At 32.9% G+C, this 22,823-nt stretch overlaps 2 protein-coding genes across 3 annotated transcripts; one reads left to right on the top strand and one right to left on the bottom strand.

Annotated features, from left to right (window-relative positions):
* The first annotated feature begins 619 nt into the window (after positions 1–619).
* Positions 620–7,864, top strand: LOC127729651 (uncharacterized). Of its 2 annotated transcripts, none has more exons than XM_052237504.1 (4): positions 620–782; positions 3,119–3,236; positions 4,600–4,772; positions 6,738–7,864. In XM_052237504.1, exons 1-4 carry the CDS (start codon positions 728–730, stop codon positions 7,214–7,216), a joined length of 825 nt encoding a protein of 274 aa, XP_052093464.1. In that variant the 5' UTR covers positions 620–727; the 3' UTR covers positions 7,217–7,864. The 2 variants fall into 2 exon arrangements, with proteins under 2 accessions (XP_052093464.1, XP_052093472.1); XM_052237512.1 differs by having other exon boundaries at positions 667–782; positions 3,122–3,236.
* A 10,292-nt stretch (positions 7,865–18,156) lies between these two features.
* LOC127729689 (uncharacterized) lies at positions 18,157–20,619 on the bottom strand. The gene is made up of 2 exons (XM_052237540.1): positions 19,716–20,619; positions 18,157–19,145 (listed from the first exon to the last, which is right to left on the bottom strand). Exons 1-2 carry the CDS (start codon positions 19,798–19,800, stop codon positions 18,631–18,633), a joined length of 600 nt encoding a protein of 199 aa, XP_052093500.1. The 5' UTR covers positions 19,801–20,619; the 3' UTR covers positions 18,157–18,630.
* Positions 20,620–22,823: the final 2,204 nt, after the last annotated feature.

The raw sequence follows: 22,823 nt of genomic DNA, 5'->3' as shown, positions 1-22,823 counted from the left end.
AAAACCTGATCTACACTCGAAAAAAAGTGGACCGATTCACTCGAAAAAAAGTGGACCGATTCACTCGAAAAAACACGATCTCAGCCGGACACTATACCTACCGTGACATATGTTAATAAAACACGAAGGGTTACTTTTCTGATAGTTCGTGACCCTAAAATATATGATTTCGCATACTTATTCCATTTTTAACGTTTTTATGTTGATACTTTCATTTTATAGGGGGAATGCGAAAGTTTAATGACATTTAAGTTAAAATTTTGTTTAACAATATAATTTGAGTAGGGCCTAAAATTGGCTAGCCCGATATGACTCCGGGCGGCACATTGATTGTAAAAAAATAAAATGATCAAATACCAAAAAAAAGTGATAAGTAAACAAATAGAAATAGAAAATATTGCCCCGAAGTCATATTTTATGGCAGTACTATTGTTGGGAAACTTTTTGAACAATTATAGGAGAGTAATTTTAATATGTTAAGGTTTGTTTTTTTTTTCAAATTCCCACCTTTTGGTAAGAATGACACCCGGGTTTACCAGTGAATCACGTCATACTTGTGTAATATGTACATGTAATGTATGACGAAGCAAAATATTTTATATGTAAACAACGTAGGCTTCCTATACTAAGTGATCTGATTATATTTAAACCAGTACGGTGTATTTTTAGTCCACTGTGTTTTTTTCGGTCACGGGTTTTAAATGCCATTCAAGAAAAATATTTCAAAATGGTAGAAAGGAAAGAAGTTCTTAGCTTACTTGTTTTAACTGTTACAAATACAGGTAAATAAAATTTTCGTATATTTCTGATTATTAGTGATGGTGTACTATAACATATTATTCAGAAATCGCGATTTCATTTGAAGAAAAAAATACGTCTTTCATAATCCATAACTACCAATTATTATTAAGTGTTATTTCAATTTGTATAAAACCAACACAACATTTAAATCGGTCAATATATGCGATCTTTTAAAGTAAGCAGTTTTCTGTGACTAGGGAAAATAAAATGTATCTTACGCGGAAGCAAAAACTTATAGATAACAAATACTTTTTAATAAATAAAGTTTTCATGCTCAATAATGCATGTATCCTACATTGATGTATGCCCTTTCCAGAAAACAATTCGCAAATTGACCGTAGTATTAATTTCATTTCAACTATGTAGTAATTAGCAACTATGATTTGTCAAATATTTCAAAAGTTTGTTCACAATAAATGACATTTATAAATACATGTGTATGGAATGGGAACTGGAAGGTATGATAAGGTCATTGTTTGGCTTCTAAATTTTCAAACTCACCAAGTTTTATAAGCCATCATTCAGATGTGTTTAGAACATCACATACCTTGAACACTATATCTTATTGTAACTTATATATCTTCTTTAGACTTTTTTTGTTTTGAAGGAAAAACTACAAAAATCCCTATTTAGAGAAAATCCCATCTATATATATGTCATATATATATATAGACATGTGCAACAGCCATCCACGAAGATATGTTGCCACATCTTGTACAAATATGTTGATATTATTGAATTATCTTAATGAGTAAGGCTGGTGCTCTCATTTGATTTCACAAAATATAATGTGCAATGGACGTTTTGTCCAAATTCATGATTTAAAGGAGTTGTTGGGTATACGTCAATGAGACAGCAATAAAATGACATCAACATGTCAATTGTAATATGTTTATAAAATCAAAAATGAAATACCTGCTCTTAAAAACCAGTCTATATCACTCTTTTGAATGATCAAATGAATCAACTAAATTTTCATAAGATTTAGAATTTTAGTATTTTTTGTAATTTTTGGGGCTAAATAATGCTCTTATCATACCTCCTTCGGTGGAATTACAATGTAAGAAGGGCTAATGGTTACAGCTAAAAGAACATCATTATTCTTATCAAACATATCATGTAATTGTAGAGGATCGTGAATCCAAGTCATGCATTACAACGAAATTGTCTTATCATTCAATTTATAGGTCAATATTCAAGACCAAGACTTTTCAGTCCTTTTAATCTGTAGGCGTTATTCACACTTTGTTTTTCGGTCATGTAATAGCCAGTATAGCCTGGAAACTCTTTTTTTTTAACATTTTTAGAAAATTTGTAATATCAACTGCTATTATGTGATATTGAATACTGGTCTGTTAAATGCTATCTGACTTCTTAACTTTTTTTGCCAGCAATTTTTAAGTTTGTTATGTTGTTGTTTCTTGTTCTTGATATCAAGTCAAAGTTATCGAAAAAGCCCAGCAAATCATGATGTTTCGCATATAGATGTTTCACATAGGATTAATACATGTATATTCGTTTTCTGGAAATTAAAATATTATAGTTATTTTTCTAAGCTTTCTGACAGTTGAAATTACTTTAAGTTACACTTTCTTTGTATTTAAACGATAACCGTATGCATCTTGCAAGTAAATGTAAAATTACTCCTGAAATCAGTGCGAATATCTTCTTGTAAAGTTCTATGTAAACTTTCCTTCGTCGTTTATTTATAATGATGAAAAGACGTCAAATAAACATTAGTGAAAGACAAAGAAGCAAGCATGGTTAATGCATAGACACTGTGTTCTTTTAATTTCAATGATATGTATATATAAAAAAGTGTCCCCCCTTCTTCAACACCATTGATTTGCCAAATACTTGTTAGTAATTGACCACTAAGCGGCATTAAATTGTGAAGATGACAACGAATTACATTTAGCATGTTAATAATAACTTAAATGCTGTCTGGTTTTAGGATTAACGGAAAAGTGCATCGCAGAGTCTATAGTTAATCTAATAATAAGTATAAGAAGTGAAATTAACATAAGGCGATTTGTGAGATTATAAAAGAGAACATTTGAATAAAATTTACATTGAAAAAATAAGTAAATCAAAAAGAAGGCATAATTTTACTTCTGCCTCAATTCATTTATATAACATTGCACAGAGTTGATACACGTTGCGAAATAACAAAAATATACCGTTTACGTAACCAAAGGGCAACAAGTAGAACATGAACTTCTTTAAATAAAAAAAAAATACCATCGGTTTAAATATTTGAGGATTCTTTCCTTACGCAATAAAATTCAATTCTACAGTTTTCTTTATCCTTTTACAGTAGAATGTGCAAGAAGTTCAACATGTATGGCTTTAGATGGTGCAAAGTGGAGAAGTTGTTATTACGGTTGCTGTGGTAACTCAACATTTAATGGATACGGTACTTTACCTTGCTGTCAGTAAGTTGGTGTTATTGTAAAATTAAATACTTTTCTGTTAAGTGTACTCAATGTCATTTACATGTATTTGATTAGCTGCAGTTATGGTTGTTTGAAGTAATAACATGTTCCAGTATCATATGTCTGGATGTCCGTCAATTGCAGTGTTCATTATATACTGTCCTTTGTTGCTGTTGAATGGCTTTATAGTACAATATATAGTTGTACGTAAGTATTAGACGGGCTATTGTGGCAGCGGCGGTAACATTGCACCTAATGACTTTGCTTCAGTAGTAATGATAATAGAGGGAAATGTGAGGTATACAACATTGAGGCAACCACACGACATAAATAACCAAGACATCTGAAGATCAACACAAGTCCTCAACAATAGATAAGACTTAGTATAGTTATTTAGTATTGCAAGTTCTGAATTGTCAAGAGTTTGAATAAACCATGACATATAAAGATCATTATGAAATCCTCATAAATAGACACGACTTAGTGTCTATTCAACATGGCAAGTTCTAAATTATCCAGAGTCTGAAAATGTTGTGAATAAATCAGCCCAATGATTAGTTTCGTTAGTAGCTATTATGCATGGTTGCAGTTGTAACATTGGTATGAGAAGTTTCGGTACTTACAGCAAATATGTGAAGACTAATACTATGGTCCACAAGTTTTATTGTATATTGAAGTAACTATTATTATATTTGTTTTTTTAACACACACCTTAACTATGTGTCATACTATACTATAATGTCTGTGAGTATATGACAGTGGTGGTAACAGCACACCTCATGCATGGTTATTTAATATTTTGGTACGCTTTAGTACTATATATATATACTATGCTTTTCGTAACACCAATCGCATGTTTATTTTGATAACAGTCTAATATTATACCGTGTTATCCATAAGTTACATTTTGTAAGTGTAAATCTGATATTTTACCCTGCTGTCCGTAAGTTGAGTAGCTGCTGTTTTGTTAATCGTGACAACATGACACTTCAGCATGATATATCGGTACACAGTTTTATCCGTATGTAATTGGAGTAGTTGTTTTATTGATTTAGAAAAGACTGTGGAAACGGACAGCCTGAGGCGGGCTTCACTGGCCCATATACCATAATGTATACTAGATCAGCAAAATAGTTAATATATTTGAATATCTATTGGTTTTTTTTTCAGTTGCCCTGTTGTTAGTGGCATATATACTGCACTGTATTTCACATTAAATGAATAATGTCCCTGTAAAAAAAAAAGATTTCGGGGAAACATGAACCTAAAAGAATAACATCGAAATATTACTACTCATTTCAACACAGACAACATACTGAAGGAAATATGTAAACAATATTCATATTTTGATAATTCATTTCAGAAATGAAGACCCTCCACAGTATTCATATTTGTTGCTTGCCATTGGGTTACTTATTCCTTGTGCAATATGTTTAATGGTTTTAAGGAGAACAGGGGAGAGATGTCGACGTCCGGTTCATGTTAGTCGATCCAGACGTGAAGAGAATCTGCGTGGCAGCATGCCTGGATATGGAGGTGGGTAACACCGCGTGTAGGAAATGAAAATTAACTAATACATAGTATACTGTCGACAGTCTCAGCGTGTATTGTTTTTTAATTACATTAAGGACCAAAGATTTTCCGTAGCCCTGAATTATCCATTCAAAACACCAGAAAACTCTATACATTGACATGGAGCTATGAAATATTGTATTATAAATGATCAAAACGTACTACTTATCATGCTATTTCAAACAATTATAATAAAAAGTGAATGTCACTTAATATGTTTTTGAGCTAGAGGTAGTGCAGAATTCTCTTAAGAATTGAATGCTTCTTTTTGTAAATTTATTGGGGTGTAAAAGCGTTGAACGAAGTACATTTTGTATGAAGCGCGGAAGCGTTTCATTCTAAAAATGTGCGCACGGTCAACGCTTTTACAACCCTATAAAATTACTAAAAGAAGCATTCAATACTTATAATTACATTATTTTTGCTAAGATCATGAAAACACGATTTCTATCAAGTTTATCTTTTAATTACCTGTGCACTTTATTTATGGAAGCTCGTGTCATCATGAATGTTACATTTCATTTTGAAATGAAGGTTAATTTTAGAATGACGCGAGATTGCTGTTAGCCAATCAAAATAACGTATTATAATGAAATATACATGTAATGTAATTATTTAAATATGAACAGACGAACCACAAAAAGCGTACAGTTAAGGGAAAAATAAGAGAACAATTAGGACACTGTTCCGGTTTTCTTGCTAAAAAGAAAATGAATATTAATTACATTCTATTATGAAATAAACTGACATGAATTATCTATCTCCTATCGTTTCATTAAATTTATTTATAAATCCAGCATAGTTATTTTTTCTGTACAAGTTCAAAACTATCATTTTAAATATGAATTCGAAAATTCATGCAAGTAGATTGCATTATTTTATTCATGTTTGCTTATATTGGTAATCACAAATTTCCCAATTATATAATGGCCAAGATGACCACAATAATTTTAAATATTCCCATAGTAGCTTAAATTTGGAATAGATCGGTGTCTTTGGTGAATTTGCTCATCCTGATAATTTAGTTTTAAATGCTATTTCACGTGAACTGATTTTTCATCTGAAATCACAATTACATTGTTAAGTTTTTTTTTCCAATTCTGAATAAAGACATTAAGTAAACGAAGATGACTATTTATAAAATTTAGGTATGCAGTGGTTTTTACATGCATGGTATAGAAACCTAAGCAAGAAGTTGGACAAAGAAGTTCACGAGTCGGAAAAGCCTGAATTGAAGCAAATACAAATTGAAGTTTACTGGAAAGATAAATTTAAGCGGAAATAAGATTGGGTCTAAGCTGTTTATAACTAATTAAAACTTTCATACATGTATCGGAACACAAATGTACAACATATCTATATCAATAGTGACCGTGACGATAATAGACTGGAACAATGGATCTAAACATTAAATGTCAAGGTCCAACAATCAAATAATAAAATTTAAATCGTAGATAGACATTAATTGACCTAAAACTCGACCAGTTGCATTCGAGAGATGCATATGTAGACCACAGGCGCTTGAGGTATCGAAAGTAAGAGTGGGGCAACACGTATGTACTGCAGTTATTGTAGAATTGTATGAACTAGAGCAAGTACCTATTAAATAAGAAAAATCTTAAACCAAAAAAAAAGGGGGGGTTCATGCCTTAGGCGCCAATGTATGTTTGAGGTGGATTATGTAGAAACATTGTATTAGTCTGGTTCCAAATAACTTCTTAAACACTATCGTTACAGGAGTAAATACACTATTATTTTTTCTCACCTAATTGATAAAAACAACAGTATTTTTTTTCTCGAGTCAACGGTAACCCAACTATCCTTTGACGAAATCTAATAAGTTATTAAATAGGCATTGAATGAGATTTTTCGTAAACAAATTTGATTGTTTTACCACCCATGTTGTCAACCTATATAATTGTGTTGTAGGTCGAAGATTAATGGTGACGACCATAGCTGATCTTTTAATGTCTTCTCGAGATCACCATCGTGATCGATGCGATTCGACTGCCGATATCATCACACCACCAGCATACGAAGATGTAGTTAAAGAATCAAATGATGAATATTTGCCGCCAGCCTATTCTGAAGTACTTAAAATGGACTCGGAATGTCCAAATCCATTATATGAGATGTCTCAAAGTCATCCTTACTATCATTCCAATCATCAAACTTCACATGAAACAGCCGTACATAGACCATCTTCATCCATAGACAATCCGAACAATTGTGACAATCATATTAGTATCTCAGTAGAACATATTTCGACAGAGGACACTGGGGAAAATGTGATATCGGAAAGCTCATTCAATAATCTTGGTTTTACTCCAGAATCGTCAGGCCAAGTAGATCGATGCACGCTCAGCCAAAGCAGTGAAACGACAACAGACAATCAAAATTCAACATGACCATTCAAAACCTCTTAAATTCCTTGCTGCATTTATATTGAGCTGTCCAATTGTGGTACATTTGCTGTATATGAAATCAATTTGTTTCAGAATTGAATATTATACAAAACATGTATAATATATATACATTTTGTATATATGATTTTCGTGCGAAGGCTGTTACACGTGTTTATATGTTATGACTTTAATGTACTTAATCGCAAGTGCGCTCTTGAACGAAAGTTTGGAAAGCCAAAATGTTTGAGAGCATAAAAATCAAAAAGAGCCGCCAAAAGTGTGTTTTAGAGGATTGTAACCTTATAGTCTTATCACAATTGCTTAATTCTATGAACTGAAAAATGTACAATGATGTATAAATATTTATTTAGCTTTTTTTCTATTGGTCAGTTTTAAGGGTCCCATCATGAACCTCTTAACTTTCTGCTCAGCACGTTGCAGTTATTCATCTATTGTTATTTCGGTATTATTCCTTTGAAATGCCCCCAAAAATTAAAAAAAGTGAAATTTACATTAAAAAAGTCAAAATAATACATATCTTTTATCTAAGTTCATTGTATACGGTTTTAACTTTTACTTCCAATCAAATTATTACCTCTGTTTGTGTATTCTGTAAATGTGTATCTATTGTTATAAAATATTTATTGTTTATACTGAAATTTTTATTGTTTATCCGCAACTCGAACCGTCACAGGAAAAAGAAGGGCCCAATAGTTGAATGGTTATAGAAATAAGTATGACTTGTGCTAAAAGAACATCTTTTCAATTCCAGTTTCGGGAATATAACGTTCTCTGTACACAAAACAAAACTTGCAATAAATTCTTGTGGACACAAAACAAAACTTGCAATACATTCTTGTGGAGCTCAAAAGTGAAAACCCTATTTTGTTCACAAGTATTTTCTTAATTTAGTGAAAATAGCTAACAGGTTTATGTATATACAGTAAACAACTGCATATTTATATAAACATTCAGAAAACCTATTCAAGTGAAAAAATAAAAATAAGTGTATTGGAAAATTATATAAGGACATTGAAAAGTAAACGGCCTTCAACATTCAAGTAAATATTATACAATGGCGACTTTTTGTATACCGAAATGAGGTCATTTGAGGGTAATGCGTATTTCGAGTTAAAAAGAAACATTGCACATTACAAATAAATGTCCTTATCACAGACAAAATATATTTTGTACTCATTTGTTTTTGTTCTTTGTTGCTTTTTTATGTGGGGTGGGGTTGGGGGGAGGGGGTCTATACCTCTCATCTTATTCTTACAACCAATAATTATCCAAACATATTAACTAAATGATCCTCCCAAAACAACACTGTCACCAGTTGACATTATTATGAATTGCAATAACTCAAATATTTATGTCTCGAAGCTTTGGCGTTTGGTGGGAAGTTCTCGAGTTGATTTGAAATATAGCACATCGTCATGGACGGATACCTAGTTGAATAAGACAATAGGAATGGAACTATCTAGTATAGAAAGTGAAATTGACATGTTAAATTTTACATCCGTTTGTGTGGTCATTTTTAGCCAGTTGTTGCAGCTATTTGATTTAAGGTTGGTGTCCATGTTACACATATTTTTTGTGGGAAAATCTGCATCAGTTTTTTCACCTCGACTACCCAAAAGGGTCTCGCACGATCGGTTGAGTCATTCATCTAGTTACTATGCTCTTATACTGGAAAATGATGGACAATGAAAGCATGTAAGGGATATTATCGTAAAATGTGTATAGTGTAACTTTAGTTCACCATCATTTCATCATAATATTATTGGTTTTTACATTTTACATGTTTGGCTTATATTGAATCAGTTCTTATATAAATCTTTTGTGTTTTCAGAGAATGGTAATCTTTGAATATAAGAGCGGTAAGGAAGGTAATTTCAGTGCTTGCCTATTGTTATATCGGAGTGTTGTGTTGTGTTGATGGCAGGTCTTTGGTACTATCTTAAATCAATGATTTGTATATTGCTTAAATGTATTCACAACTTTTATAGGCAAGGAGTGATTTAGAGTATAACATAGTGTGTAGACACTAAGTCTTGTCTAAAGGACTGTATATTGACCTCTGGATGTGACGAGTTAGATTATTGTTTCGTTTGATTACTATCACATTGACTTGTACCCATCATCTCCATTTATTCAGTATTAAAACAATACTCTTCCACATAAAATCTAAAACAAAACTGCACTTCCTTAAAAAGTATTTATTAAAGAACTACAAACTAGGAATTTCAAATTAAAATACCTTTTAAAGTCTATTTGAATGAAGCCAGCTTTATTTCTGTTTGTGATAAATTCTTACCCAACTTATCCACTACTGTGACCTTGGAATAATACATTTATATATTGGTCCCAGATGTGACCGTAGTTAGCGTTTTTGTGGACTAATACGCTCATTATTTCAATATTCTCTATTATTTCCATGTTATATAATCACATACAAATACAATACAATTCATAGAATGTTATAACAGGGAATTGTGTTACTATTCTTTCAATTCAAAGGTTTAAGGTCATGTTTAAAACGTTACCCAACAATTTTAAATGTATATGCGTAACACTGACCTCAATACTTATATGAAATTTAAATCTTTGAAGTATTTATTAAATATTAATTTTTCTTAACAAAACACATCCGTAAATAAAATCTGATCTATTGTATTCCCTCTACCAACGGCCTGTATCAGTCTTTCCGCAATATCATAAATTTGGCTAAGTTGATACTGCAACAACCTTTAAAAAACAAAAAAGTCAAACTCACTAATTATTATTTTTATTTGTAGGGTCACCACTTTAAAAAAAAGTTAACCCGACACTGGGAAAGTCTGAAAAGTAATTTTTAGAGGCGAAGCTTGATCCTTATTTCCTTATTCTAGTGACTGAAGAATAGATTCAGAGAGGTTAGGAGTTCAAGCCTCAGCTTGGTTCAAAGACCGCGATGGTTCAAGGGCGAAACCGACGATACAAAAGAGCTTCAAATTTTAACAATGTAAAAACTCAAATTTTATATACGTTTGATTGATTGATTGTGTTTTGTTTATAACGTCATGCGACAAACATATCATGCATATTCAGAACGAGATAATTCGCCCAAGATGAAGGGCAGGAACTGCGACTGCAACAGGAAATGGAGGGCATATTAGACAGGGTCATACATTTTGTCGTGCAAAATGTCAGCTACAACCATCTGAAAGAGCTTTTGAAGGTTCTTTATCGTGTAACGAGCATTGCACTCTCCCAACCACAAACATCGAACACGGTTTACGTCCACATCCCAACCGGACGTAGCTGCGTATTTGAGCATCCCGAAAAGTCAAACGGAGAATCCTTTTAAGTAAGTGTGTGTCCTAGGCTAGCCTTATTTCTATACCCAAGCCAACCCTTTAGAATTCTTTAGAACGAAAACAAATAAAAATAAATCCAGTAAGTAGTTTCTGCAAAATGGGTTGACCAGAATGAAGGGCTGAAAATTTGAAGTGCCACGGGGAGAAGAGGGTACTGGTATGTTGGATAGGAACAGAAGTATTGCCCTCCAACAGATCCACATACGAACCCTTCAGAGAGTTTTTGCCACGGTTCTTAACGTACAGAAAGCGATCACTCTCGCCACGTGAACTACAAGATTTGAAGTCTCCAATGGGGTCCATTTTGACATGACGTGTCCGGGTATAGTCTACGTACATCCCGAAATGCCTTGAAATGAACACCGTCTCGGGATTACTGCCGGACGAGAAAAGTCCAGGTCACCATATTTATATGCCCCAGACCACTCTTGGTGCCATTTTTATGCAGGATAATAAAAACTAACTATAGATTCATAATCATAAAAAAATGCATTTTGAAATTATCAAGAGGACTTTTCATATATATACATACATTTCAACTACTAGTATTAATAATAAAAAAATATTGGAATAATAAATATTCTTATTCTTATTAATGTTTGAAAACTCGGTTTCCATTTTCAATTTTTAAGAGCAGTGATGTTTGTCTCTTTCTTTCTTATTCTGGTTTATATTCAAAGTCTTCGTTTTTAAGTTAAGACAGGTCCAGATCATAACAAAAACTAACTGACAGAATGCTGATGACATCTAAAATGGTTTTGTACAGATTCAGTTATATTAAAGTTTATATCAGTTCAGCTATGTCTTGTAAGTTTATACGTTTAAGGGTTTTGCCAAGATGCGTGGATAGGTTATAACTGGATTAACTATAAAAATCTGCCTCATGATAGATGAAAATATCGGGAGAAGAGAAGCACAGTTTTTTCCCAAAGGAATGTCGACTTTCTGTTAAAACATGTCCACCAAAGTAACACATTTGTTGTAAAAAAAAAATCAAGCATCATGTCAGTTTCACAGTTCAAGTCTCTTGTTTGAATCAGAGGATTTTTGTTTTTGCAAGTATAATTTGTACGTTCTTAAAATAGAATATTTGTATCTACGTTGCTCAATTTTATTACAAAGTTACACTTATTCTTTTATTATATTTTTAAGTTAAAAAAATAAACGTTTGAATAGGGTAAGAAATCAAACATTGCAACCCTCTTTACTCTTACTTATACAATGAAATGTATATTGTACATTATATTCTTCTCTATATTCTTCTGGCAGGGTTCATTAGATCTTGACCTCATTTTCATGGATACTAGATAATGATAGGTTACTGTCATATCTGTAACCTTGATCTTTAAGACTTTCAGCCTAAAATTCAGTTATAATCAGTAAAGCCGGCGAGATATTTCAGCGTGTGCACTCTTGAATGTATAATGTTATATATTGTTTTACGAGAAACATTATATTAACAGATAATATCCTAACTTCTATAAAATATTTTGAAGGTATTTAAGTCTTGTATCTGTAACCCTGTTCAAGTAAAATATGTTTAAGCAATAGAAGTTGTATGTTCAGGTTTTTTACCCTCAAACCTTAAAAAAAAAATCAGTTGCGTTTCTTCCATTAAGGCAGTAAGACAACTTCCTCGCTATTTTTTTTATCAAGAAAATGCAACTACCAATAATTGTAACGTACCCCATAACCAAAACGTAACGTTGATCACGGATCTATGAAATGAGGTCAAGGTCATATGTATCTTATGTGACAGACATGTACACAATACAATTATTCTATACACCAAATGTAATTGTCTTTTTACTCATAATAACTCAAAAAATTCACTTGACCAAAAAATCTTTGCATTTTTTAAGCAATTCATGAATTATAAAAATGAGGTCATTGAGCGCTGACATATGGCAAGCTGAAACTTCAGAATATAAGACATCTGTATACACGATATGAAGTATCTACTGCCTAGGTCTTCTAGCTTCTGAAATATAAAGCTCAAGGCAAAAAGTCTATGCCAAAATCGCCACATTAACATCCTGGTCTCATATTCTGCAACATTTGTTTTCTTAGGCGGCAGTATTAAACCATCAGCTGTGGCTAAAGCAAGCGTCCTGTAGTAGCGAGCACATTTTGACTCTGCTTACCAAATTATGTGTCGTTTTTCGTTTCCTTGTTCAAGTTTACTTAGCAGTCATCATGTTGATAGCTGCACTTTTCTGGGGTTTTTTTTGCGCGTGTTATTTTTTTTATACACATGGACTAGAATGGAAAGGTTTGTCTGCACATAAAACTGTTTTAAGCCCTGTGTTTTGTTGTTGTCTTTGTTATAATTTGTATGTCTATTTTCCGGGGGCAGATTTTGAAGGTAGGTGTGGTCTGTTTTACTGTGAAATATTTTTTGATAATTACTGTTTTATGTTTAAATGTACTAACTATGTCATATTTCAATTCAGAATAGTAGCAAGAGGCTCCCAAGAGCCTAAATCGCTCACCTGGTAAAAAAAAGCTCTTTTGATATCTATTTTACTTTTATTGCAATCAGTTATGTTTGCTTATTTTGTAAATCTTATTTAGTGGCATTTATGTAGATCGTGTATTGATGATCATTTCTACTGTTTACATTTTATCCCTACCTAGAAGTTTTAGAAAGAATTGGGAAAATTATAGGAATCAATAAAAATAAATCACCATTTAAGGGGAATAAATATTTATAAATCTTATTTTGCTGATATTTTTGGACTTTTTAAAAGTGTTCCTCTCTCCAGACTAAGCAGAAAAATTGGTAATAATCATCCATCGGGGGGAAATAGCTCATATAAGGAGTTGGTTGACAATTTCAGCCATGTTGACTTATTTGTTGACCTTATTGTGCTGACCGTTTTTGCTTTTATTTGTCCCTTTATATGTATGTTTCTGCAAAATACAAAAAAATGTGTAAACAATATCTTTCAAGGGCAATAACTCGTTTTTAGATCTTATTTTGCCTTACAGGTTTCTCTCTATCATAGTTTCTGCTAAAGCTTCTCAACACGGGTAAACATGGTCTTTCAGGGGCAATAACTCTTATAAGTAGTCAGTTGATAATTTCGACCATATTGACATATTTGTAGATCTTTTTGTGCTTGAAAACTATAACAGATAGAAGTTTGGAATAGTAAAAATTGGTGGCATTTACAATTATGATTTTTGCAAAAAATTCAAAAAATGCAAAAATGGGTAAATACCATCTTTAAAGGCAAAAATTCATTTAAGGATTTTGCTGAACATTTTTATCACTAAAAGATTCTCTCTTCTACTTTAGTTTCTGCAAAGATGTGTAACAAGAGTGCACACGCTGAAATGTCTCGCCTTCTTTACTAATCATTGATATTATGTTGATAGTCCTAAATATAAAGCTTTATTACTACTGTCACATAAACTTAACATTAACCAAGTAAACTAAACATTGACCAATGAACCATGAAAATGAGTTCAAGGTCGGATGAACCATGCTAGGCAAGCATGTACAGCTAACAATTCTTCCATACAACAAATATAGTTGACCTATTGCTTATAGTTTAAGAAAAACAGACCAAAACACAAAAACTTAACACTGAGCAATGAACCTTGAAAATGAGGTCAAGGTCAAATAAAACCTGCGTGACTGACATATAGATCATAAAATATTTCCATACACCAAATATAGTTGAACTATTGCATATAGTATTAGAAAAAAAGACCAAAACTCAAAAACTTAACTTTGACCACTGACCCATGAAAATGAGGTCAAGGTCAGATGATTCCTGCCAGCTAGACATGTACACCTTACAATCATTCCATACACCAAATATAGTAGACCTACTGCATACATTATAAGAATCAAAGCACGAAAGCGCTGTAAAGGCAGTTAATTACAGGTTGTGTGTATTTTAAGTCCAGTTATATCATTATCTTGCATAGTACAGTGTACTTATCAGAGGTGGCTTTCAGTATTTAAGATTTAGAGTTCTCTAATGATATTGAATAAGTTTTATGAATGTCATATTCTGAGCACTATATGAAGGCGATTGTTCTCACTTGTTTATGAACTAGTGCATTATGTCCAGTTTGTACCTTTTTTATCTATGTTTATAGTCAAATTAGTTATCAAAGGTACCAGGATTATAATTTAATACGCCAGACGTGTGTTTCGTCTACATAAGACTCATCAGTGACGTTCAGATCAAAATAGTAACAAAGCCAAACAAGTACAAAGTTGAAGAGCATTGAGGACCCAAAATTCCAAAAAGTTGTGCCAAATACGGCTAAGGTAATCTATTCCTTGGATAAGAAAATCCTTAGTTTTTTCATTGGCAATCATAACACATCTCCTTATTTATATAATGATCTATATTCAACGACCTCAGGTACAAAAAAAATGTATGTAACTAAACTATGATGGGAAACCTTTGACTTCTTTCTTTATATAAACTTTTGATTTGGTACCATAGAACTATGTAGAGTAAATGTACATTGCAACATGTCAACTCTTTCAACTCCAAGCAAAATTATATTTCCAAGCATAAAGTAATTTATGAATGAAATAAAATGCTCCGCTGGGGCGCAGCTTGATACGACCGCAGAGGTCGAACCCTGAACAGTTGGGGCAAGTATGAACACAACATTCAAGCTTGATTCAGCACTAAATTTGGATTGTAATTAAATATTTGACACAGCATAGGTTTCTGACACAGAATGAAAGTGGTCTAAGATACTTAAAAAAATTTAATTTACCTATTCAAACCATATCATTATTATTTGCTTTTATATATAAATCAGAAATAACCAATTTAAAATGGAAAATTTTAAAGAAAAAAAAGGAAAAAGAATCACCCCCCAAATTTTTTGAACCCCCTTATGATTCATCACCCCAAAACTCAATCCCAGCCTTCCCTTTGTGGTATGGTACCTTGCAGTACAATTTCATAAAGATCCATACACTTGAACACATGTTATTGTGGAAACTAGAAAAATGCTTGTTTTTTGGCCCCTTTTTGGTCCCAAATTCCTAAACGTTTAGGGCAATTACCCCCAAACTCAAACCCAGCTTTCCCTTTGTGATATGGAACCTTGTAGTACAATTTCATAAAGATCCATACACTTACACACAAGTTATTGCCATGAAACTAGAAAAATGCTTGTTTTTTTGCCCCTAATTCCTAAAATTTGGAGGCAATTGCCCCCAAAATCAATCCCAGCATTCCCTTTGTGATATAGAACCATGTGATACAATGTCGGAGAGATCCATAGACTTACACACAAGTTATTGTCATGAAACTAGAAAAATGCTTGTTTTTTGCCCCTTTTTGGCCCCTAATTCCTAAAATTTGGAGGCAATTACCCCCAAAATCAATCCCAGCATTCCCTTTGTGGTATGGTACCTTGCAGTACAATTTCAGAGAGATCCATACACTTGAACACAAGTTATTGTCTGGAAACTAGAAAAATGCTTATTTTTGGCCCCTTATTCCTAAACTTTTTGGGCAATTACCCCCAAACTCAATTCCAGCTTTCCCTTTGTGATATGGAACCTTGTAGTACAATTTCATAAAGATCCATACACTTACACACAAGTTATTGCCATGAAACTAGAAAAATGCTTGTTTTTTGCCCCTTTTTGGACCCTAATTCCTAAAATTTGGAGGCAATTACCCCAAAATTCAATCCCAGCATTCCCTTTGTGATATGGAACCTTGTGATACAATTTCAGAGAGATCCATAGACTTGCACACAAGCTATTGTCATGAAACTAGAAAAATGCTTGTTTTTTTGCCCCTTTTTGGCCCCTAATTCCTACAATTTGGAGGCAATTACCCCCAAAATTCAATCCCAGCATTCCCTTTGTGATATGGAACCTTGTGGTACAATGTCAGAGAGATCCATACACTTACACACAAGTTATGTCTGGAAGTTACAAAAATGCTTATTTTTGGCCCCCTAATTCCTTTACTGTTGGTACCATAACCCCCAAAATCAATCCCCACTTTCCTTTTGTGGTATTGAACCTTATTTTAAAATTTCATTGAGATCCATTTACTTAAACTAAAGTTAGAGTGCGAAAACTAATGTGTCTTCGGACGACGCCAACGTCATACCAATATACGACCACAAAATTTTTTTTGCGGTCGTATAAAAAGGAGTTCTTAATTAAGAAATAAACTGATTCGCTGAGCGCAGCTGGATACACCCGCAGAGGTACTACCCTGAACAGCTGGGGCAAAAATGGACACAATATTCAAGCTTGATACAGGTCTGAATTTGGATTGTAATTAAATATTTGACATATTATAGTTTCTGAATAAATGTAGTCAATGAACTTGAAATCGGTTATATGAATTGAATTTATATTCAATTAAAGATTTCTTGCTGTTGTGCAATACGCTGTTGTGCAATACTTAATAAATCTGTTGCCAGACTATAAACAAATAAAGTTCAATTTCTTCTCAATGTCATATTTGAAATTTATGAAAATCAATAGGGAGATTACATCAATAGCTATAAATAATTCACCAAAGTTTCATGTGAACTGCTTAAAGCATTTTTGAGTTGTTGTCCAAAAACTGGAAAATCCCCCCTTTTTTAATGAATAAAACCCCATAACTCAGAAATGTAAAATCTAAAATTTATAAAATTCTAAAGGGAGCTTAGAAATGTAAAATCTAAAATTTATAAAATTCTAAAGGGAGCTTACGGATTGATAATTTAGTCTTAGATGCAAGAATTTTTTATCAGTTGTTAGTGGCTTTGAACTAGCTGTCAGTAACTGTGAGTACTCTCAGATTTGTACTTAGTGTCTTTTTGTTGTTTGGATGTACAACTACCTGACCCTTCCACTTGTATTTGTATTTATCCATCTGATGAGTTTAGCCTCTTTCAACTGATTTTTATAGTTCTTTCTTATATTGTACTGTTACACCACTGTCCCAGGTTAGGGGGAGGGTTGGGATCCCGCTAACATGTTTAAGCCCGCCACATTCTGTAAGTACATGTATGTGCCTGTCCCAAGTCAGCAGCCTATAAAAGTGTTATTCAGTGGTTGTCGTTTGTTTATGTGTTGCATATTTGTTATATTTGTTCATTTTTTTACATAAAATAGGCCGTTAGTTTTCTTGTTTGAATTGTTTTACATTGTCATTTTTGGGCCTTTTATAGCTGACTGTGCCGTATGGGCTTAGCTCATTGTTGAAGGCCGTACTGTGACCTACAATGTATAGCTGTTAATTTCTGTGTCATTTGGTCTCTTGTGCATGTGTGGAGAGTTGTCTCATTGGCAATCATACCACATCTTCTTTTTTATATTTACATCAACAGATATAAAAAATTCACCAAAGTCAAGGTGAGACAACAAAACTTAGTTGTAAGATCTCTGAATTTTTTTACACGGTACAAGTTTTTCTCATTGTTGGAGATTGTACGGTGACAGTAACACCTGTAACTGCTTTCACCCATTTCTTATGCACTTTAGTTTGATAAACTCACTGAATATCATACCACATCTCCTTATTTTTATATGCATTACAATTTACATGTGCATGTAATTGTAAATATATATATATCAGAACAAAATTCATTGCGTCACTTTTATTTATGCATCCTTTGGCACAATACAAGTTCTAAAATTACACAACATAAAACAACTAAATGTTATTTCAGATGAAAGTTTTGTTTCAGTTCCATTCATACAGGATTTATTAGAATTTTGTATGTTTTGCCAAGTCCAATAATTCGCTCTATGTGACATAGAGACATAGTTGACTAAACCACCAGGTGTCGAACATTCAAGAATTTTCAGTGTTTCTGTTTTTATTTGATGAAAAGGTTGCCTGAGCTCTAGGAGCTTTAGGTTTTATCACGGGATAATCTGTGCTGTCAATAATAATCCAAGTCGTAGGAAACTTTAATTTGAAGTTGGATGGTGAAAAATACCTGACTAAACCACTAGATGGCCAAGTGTTAGCCTCACACCACTGTTTAGACATAAAAACAATCCATGTGTACACAATATTCTTAACACTAGATTCAATCTAGAATCTAGACAGTTCAAAGTTGGTTGTATGATGCCTCAATTTCATCAAAGTCATAAAAAAACTGATTTTCAACTGACACCCTATCAATTTGAAAATATATGTATCTCAAACAATGTGCTGCTGGACCAAGTGTGGTCAAAACAAATAAAAATTTAGTATACAACTCTAAACCGGTATAAAAATGCATGGCTGTGTCACGTGTCTTCATTTCAAAATTCTCTGCTGAAAACATAGGCATTGATGGTGTTTGCGTTATTCCATCTGTGAAGCTCAACATTAGCTCGGCAGTTGGTTGTGGACAGTCATAAATCCTTTCTGCAGTATGAATGACTTCTTCAGGAAAACCAACTTTACAATCAAAACTTTCCTCTAGATTTCTACTACAATATTCATCAAGTTTAGTTCTTTTGTTTTCACAGGAAACTGCCCTGATTTTTCTTTTTGCGGACGATTCAGTCTCTTGCTTGGTCCAGGAAAATAGGCTGGGAATTGCAGTAGACTTAAGTCTCTGTATGGTGGGTTTGCGCCCTGAAAAAGTTTATAAAACATTAGTTTTTTTATAATTAAATGAACTTCCATTAGCAATGTATACTTTGTACTACCTGGCGAAATATTAACTAGATTTATTCATTACAATCTGGATAAAACTATGTTTGCCTGATTCAATGTATGTTATGTAAATCCAAAGGACAAACAATGAGAGACTTATGCAACAAACTTACATTGTTTGTACCTAAATAACTATAATATAGATGAGAGCATGTCATTGTTTTGTTCCTGTTAACATTGTCATTGATATTTTTCAAGAAAGTCTATGAGGCATAGCTTATGCATTCCTGTCATTACTACATTAGCATAATTACTGCTAAAATAATTCTCAGTATGATATACCTCTTGTAAGAAATCATTATAATTGTAGCAATCACCAAAAAATCTCAAACAGATCACATTGAATCGTAATCCAAAAAATTATGACGTCTTGAATTACCCACCCCCTTTTATTCTAAAACGACAATTGCGGTTGTAAACAGACTTTGGTTTATTCGCATGGCGATTACATATATAACTATATATTTCACAAAGAAAATAGAGTTTTACCATGAATAGTTTCCTGCACGTAGTCTTGTTCAGTAAAACGTGCCTTGCAAACAACAGCTGATTGAGATGGACTCCACGATATCATCGTGTTCTCGTCCAATCTGCGTATGGGCCATGGCGTTGATCCAACTTTTCCTTCTTTTTAAGTCATTTGGAAATGCATGTCCTCCTCTTAAATGACATCCAGGTACACAACAACAAGTATTTGGCATCGTTAATTAAAAATATAACTGAAATAGTTGCACAGTGCAGAAACCGGAAGAAGAGGAACAGGATCCGCTACCACGGCGCCACCTATTCAGGAACGATAATTTGCTACTTTATATAACTGCGAAAATAACGTTAGACGGGTTCACGTGCATAAACAGAAATGCGCTTTAAATTGTATAATATAATTCATGTTCAGTCGACCTTTTAATTATTATATCAACGACTGAAATGATTTATAAACATCTAGATTGCAGATAACACTCGAAATTAACCCGAGCTCTTTCCACACGGAATTCAAATAATTCTAGTTTGTCAATCGGTTGACTGCTTATAATGCAAAATACTAATATATCAAAAGTTTTTAAAACTAACAAAACACAATGATCGTTTCTCTATTTCCCAATGTAAATGAAATGAAACAAAAAAACATTTTATATCGCAATAAGAAGAGGAGAGAATTCAACATTTCCGGATCTACTTGGAGTCTAATGACCCCCCACGTAGATAAGTTGGATATCGCGGAAGGAAGGATTAACCCGGCAACTAGAAAGGCATTAAAGCACTGCCTTTAAAAACAGACCAAAACACAAAAACTTAACTATAACCAATGAACCATGAAAATGAGGTCAAGGTCAAATGACACCTGCCAGTTGGACATGTACACCTTACAGTCCTTCCATACACCGAATATACTAGACCTTATAGTATCTGAGATATGGACTTGACCATCAAAACTTAACCTTGTTCACTGATCCATGAAATGAGGTCGAGGTCGAGTGAAAACTATCTGACGGGCATGAGGACCTTGCAAGGTATGCACATACCAAATATAGTTATCCTATTACTCATAATACGAGAGAATTTAACATTACAAAAAATCTTAACTTTTTTTTCAAGTAGTCACTGAACCAGGAAAATGAGATCAAGAACATTGGACATGTGACTGACGGAAACTTCGTAACATGAGGCATCCATATACAAAGTATGAAGCATTCAGATCTTCAACCTTCTAAAATATAAAGCTTTTAAGAAGTTAGCTAACACCGCCACCGCCGGATCACTATCCCTATGTCGAGCTTTCTGCGACAAACGTCGCAGGCTCGACAAAAATTGTCATTCACAGGTAACAACTCTTATAAGAGGCCAATTGATGATTTCTGCCAGGATCACTTATTTGTAGATCTTATTGTTCTGGTCATTTTTACTGTTCCAAATTTCTATCTGTTATAATTTTTTAGATAATAATCAAAACTTTGAAAATTTTCAAAAAAAAACATTTATGGGTCAATTGCTCTGAAAAGGGTTGTCCAATTTTTCTGAAAATAACTTAAAGAGATGGACCTTGACCTGCTGATCTATTTGTCCTGTAATTTGCAAAAGGAAAAATGTTTCTAGACAGGACAAACTGTATTACTGCCTCAACAAGTGGAAAGAATATGGTACATAATGCAGGTTCTGACAATAATATTGACTTCATTGCTTCGATACTTGTTACTGTTAAAAACAGGATTGCAATAAAGTTGATAATGCAATAAATATTCATAACTATTCATTACAGCTTACATACCTCAAAAAATGCTCTATCCTTAATGATTGTGTAGGTCAGGATACAGTTTGTCCTACTTTGTTGTTTCCCTTTGCAAAAATAAAAAATGGAAACTAAGGGGTTTTCTGTCACTCTAAGAGATACTGTTAGCTAAAATTTGTTTAAGAATTTTAGTAAAGATTTAAAATTGAAAACCAAATATCAGTCTATAAATATTTCAACTGACATTGACCTTTGACCTACATGTCAATAGTGCTTTTCAATCCCTAAATGAAAAGTGTCAATCAAGATTTGGTTAAAGGGGCATTAGGTACTTTCTAGATCAAAATTTATAATACGATTCTTTTTGTTAAAGTATTAATAAAAGCAGAATTTTGAAATAATATTTTGTCATAAGCAGTCAGTTTAGCCCAAATTTGTCAAAATAAAAAGAGTTCCAATGTCCCCCTAGTTGCACATATTTCATCTGTTCTGTCAAAGGGCGATAACTAAAAAAAAATGTAAAACTTTTTAAAATTATCTTTCAAGAGAGTTGAAGACTTGAGAGCAATTTCCGATATATTTGATATTTCCAAGGGAAACTCATTAAAAAATATTTGATTGGCACTTATTTTCGAAATTGTCCAAGACATTGCTGTTATATACTTTTGATATGAATTTGATAAAAATCAGGCAAAAATTGAACATGTGAGAGCACTTACAATGCAAATTTCCATACATATGTAATTTATATTTTTAAGGGGTATACCTCTTTTAAAAATGGTTGATTGGCACTGATTTTCAAAATTGTCTGAGACATTGCTGATATAAACCTACAATATAAGTTTCATAAAAATCTGGCAAGAATTGTACACATGAGAGCGTTAACAATGTAATTTTCCATATAATCAATGTTTACAAGGGGCATAACTCTTTTAAAAATAGTTGATCAGCACTTATTTTCGAACTCCTCCAAGACATTCCTGATATAAACCTACAATATAAGTTTCATAAACATCTGGCAAGAATTGTACACATGAGATGCTAATGATGCAATTTTCCATATAATAAAGGTTTCCAAGGGGCATAACTCTTTTAAAAATAGTTGATCAGCACTGATTTTCGAACTCGTCCAAGACATTTTTGTTATAAACCTACAATATAAGTTTCATAAACATCTGGCAAGAATTGTAGACATGAGAGCGCTAACCATGCAATTTTCAATATAATTAATGTTTCAAAGGGGCATAACTCCTTTAAAAATAGTTGATCGGCACTGATTTTTCAAACTCGTCCAAGACATTGCTGATATAAACTTACAATATAAGATTCATAAAAATATGGCAAGAATTGTACACATGAGAGAGGTAACG

Source organism: Mytilus californianus, unplaced genomic scaffold (assembly GCF_021869535.1).
Source record: "Mytilus californianus isolate M0D057914Y unplaced genomic scaffold, xbMytCali1.0.p SCAF_1, whole genome shotgun sequence".
Lineage (NCBI taxonomy): Eukaryota > Metazoa > Mollusca > Bivalvia > Mytilida > Mytilidae > Mytilus > Mytilus californianus.
The sequence above is the reverse complement of the archived record's forward strand: the minus strand, read 5'-3'. Positions and strand labels throughout refer to the sequence as shown.